Source organism: Prionailurus bengalensis, chromosome D3 (assembly GCF_016509475.1).
Source record: "Prionailurus bengalensis isolate Pbe53 chromosome D3, Fcat_Pben_1.1_paternal_pri, whole genome shotgun sequence".
Classification (NCBI taxonomy): Eukaryota; Metazoa; Chordata; class Mammalia; order Carnivora; family Felidae; genus Prionailurus; species Prionailurus bengalensis.
This window is the reverse complement of record NC_057356.1, coordinates 46397700-46412970: the sequence shown is the minus strand read 5'-3', so window position 1 is coordinate 46412970 and position 15271 is coordinate 46397700. Positions and strand designations below refer to the sequence as shown.

The following is a 15271-nucleotide window of genomic DNA, read 5'->3' as shown; positions in this document are numbered from 1 at the left end:
TTTTGCAATATATACATACATCAAGTCATTACGTTGTGCACTTTTATACAATGCTGCACGTCAATTATATCTCAATAAAATTGGAAGAAATGGTGATTCTATGCAACTTGTTACTTATTCTGTATGTGGAAAAGTAATAATAAATAGCTTTTATTTACCGAGAGCTTGCTATTTGCCAGGAATTATGGTAAGATTTGTAAGCACTTTCCCAGCAACTCTGTGGGGTACATATAGTTATTATGTCCATTTTACAAATGATTAAACTGAGGCTTGGGGAAGTCAGGTCACTTGCCCAAGATCATAAAGCTGTGAGTTAACAGAGGCTGGGCTTGACCCTAAGAAGTCCTCCCGCTACCGCCTCCCACCATGGCTTTCCCAACCTGGAAAGTGCACATCCCAGCACGAGGTTCACATATCTTAAACTAAACCTCACAGCTGGAGGCGGGGGGGGGGGGGGATGGGTTCTTTTCTCACCATCACATTCTTCTCCAGGGCTGCCATCTTTGGGCTCTTGGTCTATGCAGTCTGAAACAAGGAATAATCAAAGTAGATATTGTTATTCAACCTCCTCTTCATCTGCTTTTTAATTTGGCTTTCAGAAAAGTTAGTTTGAGAAGATTTTAGTCACCCAACTATCTGGCATCGTTGGCTCTTCCCTTCTCCCTCTTTACCTGTGCCATCTTCAGGGAGCTTTCCCATCTCTTACCAGTCTTGCTGCAGGAACTTCTCTCGTGACGCCCCTGACTGTATATTCATTTTCTTCTCTATAAAAGGTCATGATATTCTTATCTAATTAAAACCCCCTAATCATTCGTGGTAAGGCTTTCTTCATTTGATAGTTTCCTATACAACTATTGACTTCTCTTCCAGTATCATTCAAGAACATTCAGTAGACATTGATTGAGCACCTTTGAGCATCTACGGCGTGCCTTGGCCTTGTGCCATGTACAGGAAATACAAAGCTAGGAAGACAAAAATCCCTGCTGTCCTGTAGTTTACTGGCCCTCAGGGGAAGCAGATAAATCACACAACAGTGTGACAGATGCTGAGAGAGAGATATGCACACAATGTTAGTGGACCCACACTGCCAATTACCACAGATATGAGCTAGACTTTGAGGCTCTCAACTAGAGTAAGAGAAAACCTACTGGTCTTCCTTGGATGTTCTTTACTCTTTCCATTTCTACTCTTTTCCCCGCACCATGCATCTTTACAATGAAATGCCCTCTCCCTTCCCTCTAGAAAAAAAATCTAATTTCACCACAGGAAATCACAAAGCTTGACATTTTCCTAGACAAGCTACAAGGAGGCTTTCACATTTTGTCTTCTCAGCAGCAGGCAATATTCCACACTTTGTGTGTATATACATATACTTTAAACTACATTTAATTGTAACATAAATAATAGAAGTTCACTATGGAAAGTTTGGGAAAATCAGAAAATATAAAAACATCACCCTTGATCCCACCACTCAAAGACAATCAGCGTCTCTTTTCTATATATTTGTAGACATTTTAATTTATCATATATAATCATGGGTTTTTCTTACTCATCTTTTTTTTTTTGAGAGACAGAGAGTGCACACATGCAAATGGGGTTAGGGTGGGGGTGGAAGGGAAGGAAGAAAGAGAGAGAGAGAGAGAGAGAGAGAGAGAGAGAGAGAGAGAGAATCTTAAGCAGGCTCCACACTCAATATGGAGCCTGACACAGGGCTCAATCCCACAACCTGGGATCGTGACCTGAACGGAAATTAAGAGTCAGATGCTTATCCAAATGAGTCACTCAGGCAGCCCACTCACCTTTTTTAAAAAATTACTCATTCTTAATGCTATGGATAGTTATGTCACTTTTATTTCCTCAATTAAGCTGTAAATTTCCTACGACCAGGAAACAGTTTTATTTTCTTCACAATCCCCCACAGCACTTTGAATAACCCAGGGAGGACTTGCCTCATGTGGGTGATTGACTTATCAGTGCAATTTTCTTAACAAGTTTTAATGTTGACCACCAAGGAATCTATACATTATCAATTAAAATAAAAAGAATGAAAAAGAGGGGGCAAAACCTCAGAGAAACAAAAAGTCTGATGCGTGAGTGTTTTCTTCCATTTGGGGAGCAAATAGTCACCATCCTTATGTCAGGTTTCTTTGCTGCTGTTGTTATTAGAGTGGAAGAAAAAGATGGTTGTAAAGATAGTAATCTCATGAATATGCTGTGTGTGATGTTGAAGCTTCTCCTCAAATACCTCTCTTCACAGAACTCATGTTTTTCTAAAACAGTCTTTTTCATCTTTAAACACATGACACTTCTTCCTTAGGATGACTTAACGTAGACCTCCCTCTAGCTTCCGTTCCTTGGGTTCTACTTCTTGTGCCACACAGAACAAACAGACCCTTCTCCCACACATCTATCAGCTTCTCAAATACATCCTTTCCAAGTCTTCTTTCCACTGTCCTGGCTTGTCAATCCTTCCTGTGACATGGTTCCAAGTTTTTTCAGTATCTCCACTTCTTCTGAACAAACCGTAGCTTGTCTATTGTCTTCCAGAGACAGAAGCCCGACATGAGGATTTACACGAGCAGCGTGCCAGGGGACGGCAGACCACCTGGTGTTAGACTCTAGAACTCACTGAAGATTGTATGAGGTGTCCTAGGGGCCATATTACTCTCTTGAGCCATAACGAACTTGCTACTGACTAAAGCCTTAGTCTTTTTCACTTGTTGCTACTAAGTCACATCTCACTTATCACACACTTATTTTTATGCCATTCAACTATAAGACCACGGGCTTATCCCTAACATAATGTTGTCTTAGAATCGGCCCATTATTCTAGGCTCTTGAGTCCCTTAAATATTCTACATGTGCCATAGGAGGCATTTTCTATATTTCCCAACTTTGTGTCATGTGATAACTGGGTGGGCATGCCTTCTACATTCCCATTCAGGTCAAAAGTGTTGAACAAGATAGAGCCAAGGATTAAGGCACAGCGCAGGTCAGAAGATAGCTCATTCTGGACTGATAATAATCCATTTACTCTATATTCTTTTGGGAGCAGTCACTTGACCAGATATAATCTATACATTCAGGATGTAGTTCTTCATCTTGTCCATAACTGTAAGATTAGAGGTTTTATCTAAGGTTTGGCATTACACTATATCTGTGATATTTTCTTGATAAATCACATTAATATTCTCTGCTGAAGAAGGAAGAAAATCATCTTCCTTTTCCTTCCAAGTTGTTCCTAATGAGCCCACACTAACTCCTAGTGATTTTTTTCCTTGGTATGTGAAATCCATCCCAGTTATACCACCCACATCTCAGACATGGATTGATATTCAAGAAAGAATATGTTGATCTCCTCAGATACACACATGAAGAAAACTGATATGTTATAACCTTATAATGTCAAGGGAGATCTGAGCAAAATCACCAAATAGGAGCTGAGGTTATTTTGACTGCAATTACTTGACTTTTAAAAGCAATTTATCTTTTTAACAAAAGCCTACTTGAGGGGCACCTGGGTGGCTTGGTCAGTTAAGCAGCTGACTCTTGATTTTGGCTCAGGTCATGATCTCATGGTTCTGTGAGTTCAAGCCCCACAACTGGGCTCTATGCTCACAGTGAGGAGCCTGCTTCGGGTCCTCTGTCTCCCTCTCTCTCTGTCCCTTCCCTCACCGCTTCTTGCACTTCCTCTCTCAAAAATCAATAAATGTTAAAAAAAAAATTAACATTAAAAAAAAAAGGCTATTTGAAGGAAGTTATTCACCAAACTGTATTCACCAAACCAAGTATTCACCAAGCCAAGCTGTCAAAATATCTGTTAGCTGGCATTGGGTATTGTGCTTCATGAAAATATTTACCTAGGTTCCTCCCCTGCTATTTTATTAAAACCAGATTGATAAATGCAGGTTAACAAAGGTGTGAGTCCATCTTACCTCCCGTCAAGGGGTGACAACTGCCCAACTGGCCATTGTTGTTACAACTGCACGGCCGGCAGCTACCTCCAAGCTTCTGGGGGTTCCCGAAATATCCGGGTGCACACCTACCCAAAATAAAGAGAAAAAGGAGAAACACTCAAAGAGCTCATCATTTGTTCCATCTGACATTTTCTCCACCCTTGAACTCTCCGTTTGAGATGTTGTCACCCTAAGTGGGGAAGGCTGCTTTGCAAGAATGAGTGCATCTCAGTACAGATAGTTATGGCTTCGGTGAGAACAGAGAAAGTAGGAGGCAGGCAGAGCTTGCTCCCTCCTCGTTGACACCAGGACGACAAAATCCTCAGTTACCCCTGTCGATGAATGGCAGATGAACAAAATGCACACAGAAGCCAGTGGTTCGACCATTAATGGAAGTCAGGGGTGGATCAGCTTTATGCAAGAGTTATGTTCCTGAAGATACCACACAATTAAATATTGCTTAATTTCTGGCTAATTTCCTCAAAGACAAATTTAAAGTAAAACTCATAGAATTTCAAATTTGCTTATCAATGGGGATTTTATTAATATTGCCTACTGAACTGTTTCAAGCCTGCATAATTCCCATTTGCACTAATTGCTACAGGGCTGTATTTAATGAGCCTAAACAATGGAGGGCAGTTACAACACCTACTCTCTTGGCTGAGAGCCTTTATTATTCTAGATAATTTGGTGATGAGAACTCCATTCCTTATTTAAGTTAAAAAACACTTCCTTGATTCTGAGTTTCTATTTAAAACACAAACAAACAACAAAACAGACACAATGTTTTTGGAATTGGGAGGTAAACTAACATATTTCTATTAGCAAAGTTCCATTCTTATGCTAGCCCCTCCCCCCCCCCCCCCAAATTGTCATTAACTCAGTGTCTGTGTGTGGTGTCTTCTCTTCCATGGAATTGATAGAATCAAGAAAATGTGGTATTTGGCTCTCCCCAAATTTAAGCTTTGCATCATGGAACTGTTAGGTAATTTATATAGACTTTGCCAATGGGTGCAAAGGACACAGGCTTTATCAGGAAGACCTGGCTGGATCCCTGCCTCCATGCTGTGTAACCTTGGCCTATTATCTTAACCCTTCAAGCTTCAGTTTCTTCATCTATGTCTCCCTTGGAAATGTAGACTCGGGGCACTTGGGTGGCTCAGTTGGTTAAGCATCTGACTTCGGCTCAGGTCATGATGTCCTGGGTTCATGAGTTCTAGCCCTGCGTTGGGCTCTGTGCTGACAGCTCAGACCCTGGAGCCTGCTTCTGATTCCTTGTCTCCCTCTCTCTCTGCCCCTCCCCCACTCACACTCTGTCTCTGTCTCTTAAAGATAAATAAACATTGAAAACAAAATTTTAAAAAAAGAAAACTCCACAAAGGCATGGATTCTTTGGCTGATACATTCCTGCACATGGGAGAGTGCCTGGGCCCATAATAGGTGCCAGATAAGTATATGCAGAATGAATACGTGAATAATTGCACTATTAATACCTATTTCGATCAATGAATGAGATAAAAAATAATGTAGTGAAGAATCTAATACAATGCCTGCACATAATAGACACTCAATAAAAGTTAGCTACCATTTTCAGACATGATGAAACATGCATATATATATATATATATATATATATATATACACACACACAAATATATATATATACACACACACACATATACACATCTATGTATAACCGGCATAATTTGGAATTATTACATTTCAGAAAGTGGGTAGGAAGCAGAAATCCCATGCCTTCCTTAATTATCAAGAAGGTAACTACGCTGAGGTGCCTTGTCTAAGTCTACTAACCAACTTGTCATAGGCTTTACTTTATGTGACTGGCCCCATATTCTACTTAACAAACCATGCTAAAGGCAAAAGACCTATGTTTTAAATACTTTATTTTTAGATGTGTCACCTATATCTAAATTTTCCATGTAAAAGATGCATAATTACAAAACACTTTATATTAAAGTCACATAAATATTTAGGAAGTTAGATTCCACGTCTTCCTTATTCTTGCAAAAAGTGTTAGTGACTGATTACAGAAATGACCGGTACCCTTCTTCTCGTTTTAAGCTGGTGTCCAAACACAATGGACTGAAGTAAAACTTCCTGATTTCATAGATGACGGTGGTACAAGAAAAAAGAGCAGAGAACATGTTTGTCCTCTATGGCTCGGAGAAGCCGAGGGAGAAATGTGGCCCAGGGCACGGTTATGAGCTGGGAAGCCTTTCCTACCCCCTCCTTCAGATTGGCTGTTCCCTCTTCTGCCCAGCGGGCTCCTGCTTATATTTTTACTCTTCACCCTATATTGTCCTTGTAGCTACCACTGCATAGCTAATGACTAGCGCTGGCTTGATGCCTGGCACAAAGGGGGGTCCCCAATAAATGTTGAACAAATTAAAAAATTTGACATTCATATGGCATTTACTTGTGAACAAGTTCTTCAAAAAAAATTAAGAAACTATAGTTTGCTTTCCTGAGACAGCAAACAACAGACATAAGCTGTGAGAACTGTTAATTAAGAATTTCTCTTTTCAAATCTGCTGCCTGCCAACCGGATGTCTCAGCCGGTCTGTTGCTGTTTTCTGCATCATTGTTTGTGAAGAACCATGAGGAGGATCGCACTAGGATGCCTCTCCCAGGTGGGAGTCTCAAGCTTTCACATCACAGAGCCTGGAAGAACGTTCCCGAAGCCCATTCTACCCACCCGTCCTTCCCATCTCAGTATAGCTGCCCCTTCCTCCCTCACCCCTCAGGGGCAGTTGGATGCTCCTCCCCTGCAGCCTGGGGACCCAGTTATGTCTTGGTCACTATTTTAATGGCTGGTTTGTGTGTCTGTCCACCACTAGACTGTAAAACCCTGAGGGCAGAGTCTGGGCTCCAGCCGCTAATGTGTCCCTAGCGCTTAGCCCAGTGCCAGGCATATACTAGGATCTCCATACATTTTTCATTGAAAGAAAGAATGAATAATAGATGTGAGGCAACTGTGGGCAAGGTTCCTTTTGCTGAAATGGAAAACAGAAGAACCTTGAAACTGCATCTTTTTACCACCAGACAGTGCCCTGCCCCTTAGGTGACGCTCAGTGATCCCGTAATGAGGCAGTCTGCACCTTCCTCCCAGGCAAATAGCCTCGAGGTCCTTGGGTTTTCTTGGGTAACTTCCCTGATTGAGCCACCCTCCAGCCCCACGTCATCCCTTAGGCCCACTAGACCCACGTAGGTCCCATCCTGTCTGTCAAATGTCTCAGATAACCCCTGCCTTCCTGTGAAAACCAAATTAATTTTGTTTTTGTTTTGTTTTGTTTTGAAATCTTATAAAACTCTTCTAAAGTTTAGCCAGGAAAATAATATGCCAGAATGGCCAAGGAAAACATTTTAAGGGTTATGAGGAGAGCCTTGCTCAACCAACTATCTAAAGGCATTTTATACTTCCAGAAATGATAACGGCACAAAGACTGAACGAAACGTATGGAAACGACTCTACGTTTGTACAGAAACTTTGTAAATGCACATTCATCTTTCGTGAATTCAACTAAATGTACTTGGCAATAGAGAGAGAGGTGGGGGAGAGAAGAGTGACAGCACGAGAGGCACAGAGGGAAAAACAGCTGGAGTGTCTGTCCCCATTCACTCAGTGAGCACACAGCCTGCAGTGAGTGTGACAGTGTGACATGAAGGATGTGAATCTGCCAGTCCCCTAATTAGTCTGCTTTCCTTATGCCTCCCCTAGTGTGCACGTCTGACCCTACTGAGTGTGGCTCTGGGATGTGCCCAAATACTATGTGTATTTCATGCAATGTGGGCCCTGGATTATGGGGATGGAATACTGGGATAGTGTGAGTTTCTTGAACTCTGGCCAATTTTGCTGTACACGTTGACCCTAAATCTATCTGCCATGTGAGATGCCCTGACACCACCAAAAAGCTAGGTTCCAAATTTTCACCAACATGAAGATCTGCGTGTAAGAAATAAAACTATGGGGGCGCCTGGGTGGCGCAGTCGGTTAAGCGTCCGACTTAGGCCAGGTCACGATCTCGTGGTCCGGGAGTTCGAGCCCCGCGTCAGGCTCTGGGCTGATGGCTCAGAGCCTAGAGCCTGTTTCCGATTCTGTGTCTCCCTCTCTCTCTGCCCCTCCCCCGTTCATGCTCTGTCTCTCTCTGTCCCAAAAATAAATAAACGTTGGAAAAAAAAAAAAAAGAAAAGAAATAAAACTATGTAAGTCCTAAAAGAAAGCATAAACATTTCTATAACTTCGCCAAGCATGGCCCCAAAGGCTGACAGCCTAAAGAATGTAAGAGTAGATACATATAACAAAAAAACGAAACCAAAAAAACATAAACAAAAAATAAACAAAAATTTGCAACATGTAGTATGAAGAATTTGTATAGACCAATAAATAAAATAAAAGAACATTGCACTAGAAAAAGTGAGTAAAAAGCCTAGAAAGCAATCCAAAAAATAAGGTCTACAAATGGTTAATTAGTACATGAAAAAAATCCCATCTAATTATGAAACAAAGAAATGTAAATTCGAATGATTAAAATTTCCAACTACCAAACTGGCAAATATTTTAAAAACTGCTCATTTGTAGTATTCACTGGTGGCAAAAGCTGCTCTTTTGCTACTGGAGGAACAGAAATGAGTCTGACTTTTCTGGAGGGCAATCTGGCAAAATGTATCAAAAGTCTGAAAATGCACCTATCCTTAGATCCAAGGGATCTGGTTCTATTAACTACATCTTGAGGATTTATGTACACAAATAATTCACCACAAGGATTGACTTTTAGTGCTGCTTTGAATGGAAAAGAGGAAAACTATTTCAAAGACCAGCAGATTACAGAACTTCTTGGTTCTGACACGATGTTATCAGTGAATACTTACTGAGATGGAAAGATATTGCTAACCTTCTACTAGATCTACTAGGTGAGAAAATGAGCCAAAACAGACAGTAAAACAGCAATCTACTTTTGTTTTTAAGAAAACATCTGGGGCGCCTGGGTGGCTCAGTCAGTTAAGCGGCCGACTTTGGCTCAGGTCGTGATCTCACGGTCCGTGAGTTCGAGCCCCGCGTCGGGCTCTGTGCTGACAGCTCAGAACCTGGAGCCTGTTTCCGATTCTGTGTCTCCCTCTCTCTGCCCCTCCCCCGTTCATGCTCTGTCTCTCTCTGTCTCAAAAATAAATAAACGTTAAAAAAAAATTAAAAAAAAAAAAAAAGAAAACGTCTGTGCACACAGAATGAACTGTAAGAATATACAAGTTTTAACTGGGGATTTTATAAATAAAATGATTATAAGCAGAATTATATCTGAGCATGCACAAATATATAGAGCTACATAAAGGTATAGTGGGCCTCATTGGTTCTTTGCTCACTTGTATTACATAATTCCTTTAAGTACGTATTGACTTTATGATAAACTTATTTTAAATTTAAAAACATGCTGTCCGTATGATTCATTTCTATACTGTTACTTTTGCACAATGTACATGCTACCTTCCGAGGTAGACTCTAAGTACCTTTCATAGTCCTTATATGCTTGGCAGAGCCCAATGTATGGTAGCTAATCATGAAAATGTGTTCATGCAAAACGAAAGCTTGGCTCTTTGGCCCCTCATAATTAAGTTCATAGTTTCCATTTTGCAACATTTATTCTTTTGTTCCGCTGCTGAACACCTATTACATGAATAATACATGAATAGTAGGCAGCAGTGATTCAGAAATGAATGACACAGACTGTCCTGCAGGTGTTCATAATATGTGGGGACAGAGAGGTATAGTTGTGTGTGTGTGTATGTATAGGAGTATGTAGAGTTGTATGTGCGTGTGCAGGTAAGTAGGGATGTGGTGGTGGGGTAGGGGTACATAAGGATGTGCATATATGGGGTGAGGACTATGTAAGGATGAATGTATATGGAGCTAGGCTAGTTAGGGTTATGTGTGCCAGGTAGGCAAATACAAGGACACGTGTGTGGTGGGTAGGGGTATGTAGGGATATGCATACATGGGGTGGGGGTATGTAAGGATGAATCTATATGGATGTAGGGATAGGTAAGGACATGTAGGGGGTGGAAGTACATACAGATGTGGAGGGGGAGGGGCATGTAGAAATATGTAGGGGAGGGGAATGAGGGAGTGTGCAGGGGGATAGGAGCATGTAGGCAAGCGTGTTGGGGGTACATAGCGCTATGATACGTTGGGCCTCCTCAAATTTCTGAAACATGTAAAAAACGAGAAAGATAAAGAAGTTAATGATTTATTAAGTGAACAGTCTTGTATTTTTCCCTAAAGACCTTTCTCCAGCCTCCGTGAAAGCAACAGCCCCACCCCAGCTCTGAGCCACGACCCAGCACAGCCGCACCCACAGCCCGAGCCTGCTGCAGCCTGCCCGCAGAGCCCACCCTACCTGTGGGATGCTGGGGGGGGGGGCGGGGGGGCGGGGAGGGGCGAGGGGCAGCACCCACCTTTCGCACTGTGTGCCTGTGTATCCAGGTTTGCAGGAGCACCTCACGTTTTCCCCAGTCACAACACAGCCAGTGGCAAAACTGGAAGGAAGACAGAAAAAAGCCTCAGTAAAAACAAATCGATAGGCTTCATGCTCATTATTTTTTGCCACAAAGCACTGACTTGCCTTAAGTGGAAACAGACACCAAGGATCTGGTTACTTCTTATATGAAGAAAAATGTGTCCATTAAGACTTGTGTAGATAATGATGAATTATTTCAGCTCACATTGGGCAAATCTTGGTACATAAGGACTGAAGGCATTTATTTAGTTTTATTTTTGGCTTGGAGAGATACATTCCTTCACTTGAGACAGAGCAAAGTAACTCATTTTGGAAGAAATGATTACAACAGCATTTTTCCAGGAATAACAAGGAAAGAATAAAACAAGTCTAGGCAGAAAAAAAGGACAGGGAGCTCGGATTCTTCAAAAAATTTTCCTCCTTGTTTATTCTAGTTCCTTCATATTGGGTACATTATCTCCTAGGAAGAAAAGGGGCCAGGCAGGAGGGACTAAGGCATAAAACAGGCTTGCCCGTCTGGGTATTTCTGTGGGCACAATCATTGGCGATTTTTACATTTTTCAAATCAAGTTGTGGGATTCTGATTCTCTTTCTTTTTGTTCTAACCGAGTGCATATTTGAGCTTTTTTTTTTTTCCAAATAAGTGAGCAGATCATGAAAAAACTCTGTTGCCTTGAGATATGTCTATAAACATTACACTGAATAAATCTGAGGGAAAATACCTCTATTTATCATTTGCTGGTAAAAGAATTTTTATCTGGGAAGTTTCTCTTGGCCTAGTAGATGGACAGAATTATACCATTTTTTTTAAGTTTATTTATTTATTTTGAGAGACAGAGAGAGAGAGAGAGTGCAAGTGGGGGAAGGGGCAGAGGAAGAGAATCCCAAGCAGGCTCTGTACTGTCAGCACAGAGCCGGATGCAATGCAGGGCTCGAACTCACGAACCGTGAGGTCATGACCTGAGCCGAATCAAGAACTAGACGCTTAGCCGACTGAGCCTCCAGAGTTATACTTCTAAAGGAACAGTTAGAAATTCGTCAACAGTATGAATATTGATGGAGAAAGAGTTAAATAAAAACCATATTTCACTGATAAATCCGAGGAACTGTGTGTTACTTCAACTGCCTGAAAGCCAGAAGCTGGCCTTCATGATAACACTATGCTGTGCCATCAAAGATGAAAAGCTTTCCCCTGAGCACCCCATGAAAATCTTGTTTCCACTCTCTCTAGCTTCTGTTCCAACAAGTCTAGGCAAGTACTGAGTGCTAAATCCCTTTTCAAATAAAGTCACAGGACTGGGCAAGTTTAAGGAGTATCAGATACACAGAGAGCAAACCAGGGTGCACATTTCAAATACGCATCTTCAGAAAAGCCACATCTGGGCAGTGGCTTCTGGTAACGTGGCCAATTTCTCTGATACTGGCCTGATAGCAGCCCTCCTTGTGGTTCACACTTGCTCCCGAGCCTGTGCACTGCAGATACTGTTATTGGTATCTTCCTGATTTTCAAATCAACTCTTGCTTTGTTTACTTGTATTTTGCTTGGACCCACAGAGGATGTGTCATGATAAGCAGGAATATGACAAGGTACCGAGGCCAAAGAGAACATGAATCACCATGAAATCCAAGTGGCAGGTTTCTACCTATGTCATGTATCTGCTGTACTGGAGTCTGAATGACAACTCAGGTCATGCTCCATGGCTCAGAACTGGCCTATGACTTCCATCACACCGAGGATAAATCCAAGTGCCTTGCTATAGCCTGCAAAGTCCTACGGGATCTGTACCCTGGGTGCCCCAACAACCTCACCTCCTGACCCTCTGTCCCACACTGCCCTCTAACCACCTCCTTACTCCAAGGACACATCGTCACAGGGGCTGTCTCTTGTCTTTTCCTTGCCTCAGACCCTCAGTGCCGAGATACTGCCATGCTTACTCCATCTCACTGCACCCTGGTCCTTGGCCAACGACCTCAGAAAACTCTCCTACTCTTCTGTAAAGAGTCTACTCACTCACTATCAATCACATAGCCCTGTTATCAACTTCAAAGCCCATCTCTATCTGAAATTATGCTTATTTATTTGTGCACGTATTTCTTGAGTGTGACAACTCTCCCTGCCTGCATTCTCCAGGGGAAGCCTCGTGAGATCAGAGTCTGTCAGTCTTGTTTCCTGTAGTTACCCCAGCACCTAGAGGAGGCTAACTCCTAGCCCCTGTATCAGGCGTTCAGTAAATAACGTTTAACCACCGAATGAAGAGTGAAAGGAAAGAGGAAAAGGAAAAGCACACAAGCGTACACTTGGGAAACTGTTCTTATTTGTTTTGCTTTTGTTTTGCATTTTTGCATGTTCTTTTTTAAATACAACTGCTTTGAGATAGAATTCACATACTGTATCACTTGTCCATTTCAAGCGTACAATTCAATGGCTTTTAGTAGATTCACAGAGTTGTAAAAACCATCAGTATGATCAACTACAGAACATGTTCATCACCCCCCAAAGAAATCCCACACCCTTACCGGCCACTTCCTATACACTGCCCCTCTCCCACTCCCCATCTCTGGTCCCAGGCAACCACCAAGCTACTTCCTATCTCCACAGATTATTTTCAAGCTCTCACAGTACCTGTTGGAATGAGGACATGGGCAGACGCTACAGTGTCCGTGGATGGCATTCCCATAGTGACCCTCTTTGCAGCGCTCACAGTGTTCCCCAGCAGTGTTATGCTGGCAGTTCTTGGGACAGATGAACATACAATTAAGAGCAGCCAATTACATTTATTATTATTAAGATTGTTATCACCTTAATTACTCACACAATTATAACTCAAGTCCTCTGACTCTGTACAGAGCTATGGATCACTAATGGTATATATTCCTATCTATCCAGTTACTGTTGGTACTGGAAAATAAAACATGTAAGCATCCTTCCATCAGCTATTTGGTGCTTAGCATCAGGAGGATGAAATTGGAGGAAGACCAGCTAGATTCAAACTCACTCCAGTGTTTCACAGCTGTGTAGCCTTGGGCAAGATTCTTTACCTCTCTGAGCCTCGGTATTTTTGTGTTGTTTTTTTTTTAACCAGTTGTATTGATGTATGATTTACACACAATTCTAATTTTCTTAAAACATATAGTTAGAATAACACCCACTTTCGAAGGCTGGGAGGATTTTAAAAAGTACACTATAGCTTCAGCAAGGTGTTAGCCCTATCCCTCTTCCCCTGAGAATAATGTCTATGAAAATCAATTTGTTTTACATAATTCAGTTACTCGTGATATACTAAAGAGGAATATAGTTGCAATAAGTTAACATGTAGAATTTATTAAAACAATGAAAAGCTGCATTGTATCTAAAGAAATAATTCCAGCATCTCAGTTCAATTCCAATGTCTCCAAGAAGCAAGATGTTGTTTATCTATGTTGTGCGTTTATGTAAATCCAATTATTTTCATGCCAAAGTCAATGCCTATTGAAAGTTGTTCTTCAATAAAGCACTGAGACGAGATGACTTTCCAATTGAGCAGTCCATTGAGGCAAATCCTAGCAGATGGTATCAAATTTGCTTATTTTGTGGAATTTTTAATGTTTCTTGCTTTACTCTAGTAATACATATGTAAATGCACAAAACTATCCAGGAAACCACTCCCCTATTGTGGGCATTTGATAATTTAGAGACACTCTATATGACCGGGAATAAGTCTAATGTTTTTGAAACGTGCTTTTATGTAGAGGTGGGGCTTGGTAGGAAACTTCAATGGCTGTGAGTTTTCAATAATATCTGAAACTGGGTTGCGAAAAACAACATGCACCTATATCCTAAGTGGGTGCGGCCCTGCTTTGAATGTGAGACTGTCCCTTCCAGCATATCATCAGTTCCTTTGGCTTAAACACAACCATCCCTCACAAACCATTCAATAACAGACAATCACAATCCACATGTTATAACATGTTTTCATACCTTTTTCCCCAATATGAAATTGTGTCATACACACAAGGGATGTTGTTTACACATTAACGTGGGATCATCACCAGAAAGCTCATCCCTGCCCTGAATCCTTCCCTCTTTCCCCAAAAGTCACTGCCATGACAGTTTTTCCTGTAGACCTGGACTCTAAGACCAAATCCACATGCAGTGTATTGGATCCCAGAGGGGTCTCTCCTTGACCTTTACCTTGCTCCATGGTCCTGACTCTCTCACAAAACAGTGGTTTTTTTGAACGGATTATTTACCTTTCCACTTTAGTTTCCTTTCTTTTTAAACTCTAAATGACATTCTTAAGGAACAACATAGCTGAATAGATATATTTTAATCCTAGATCTACTTAGTTCTGAGCTGAAAACATTGGAGAAGCAAGACCATGGAGAAACAAGAATTATGGTGAGGCCATCTGTGTCCTACTGAAAACACCCTAACCTCTGGTCCTCCTCGGGAGCGGGGGAAGAATGGTAGAAAGGGGTGAGAACCTGTGTTGCTTGAGAAGGTCCCATAAGAATGTCTGAAATACCCCCACCCTCAGCTGAGAACACCTATCTTGATAGTTGTCTTTCTCAGTCCTGCAAATATGAGATATCTGCTTACCAATTTCCTTATGTTTTACTGTGAATAAATTCACAGATGGATGGATGGATGGATGGATGAATCCACATCCACTCCCACATCATGTGCTCTCTTAGCTCCATCGGACACCAAACATCCATTGGGCATCTACTACGTGTCCCACCATGCTACCAGGTACTAGGGATGCCAAGATGGATCGGCACCCTGACCAGGGGGCAAATAGAACC

At 41.6% G+C, this 15271-nt stretch overlaps 1 protein-coding gene across 1 annotated transcript in view; it reads right to left on the bottom strand.

Annotated features, from left to right (window-relative positions):
• LAMA3 (laminin subunit alpha 3) overlaps positions 1-15271 on the bottom strand; it is a 267946-nt gene that overhangs the window by 54687 nt on the left and 197988 nt on the right. The window contains 4 exon segments of the mRNA XM_043558464.1: positions 475-525; positions 3936-4042; positions 10425-10505; positions 13110-13219. Coding sequence (XP_043414399.1) covers positions 475-525; positions 3936-4042; positions 10425-10505; positions 13110-13219 — 349 coding nt within the window.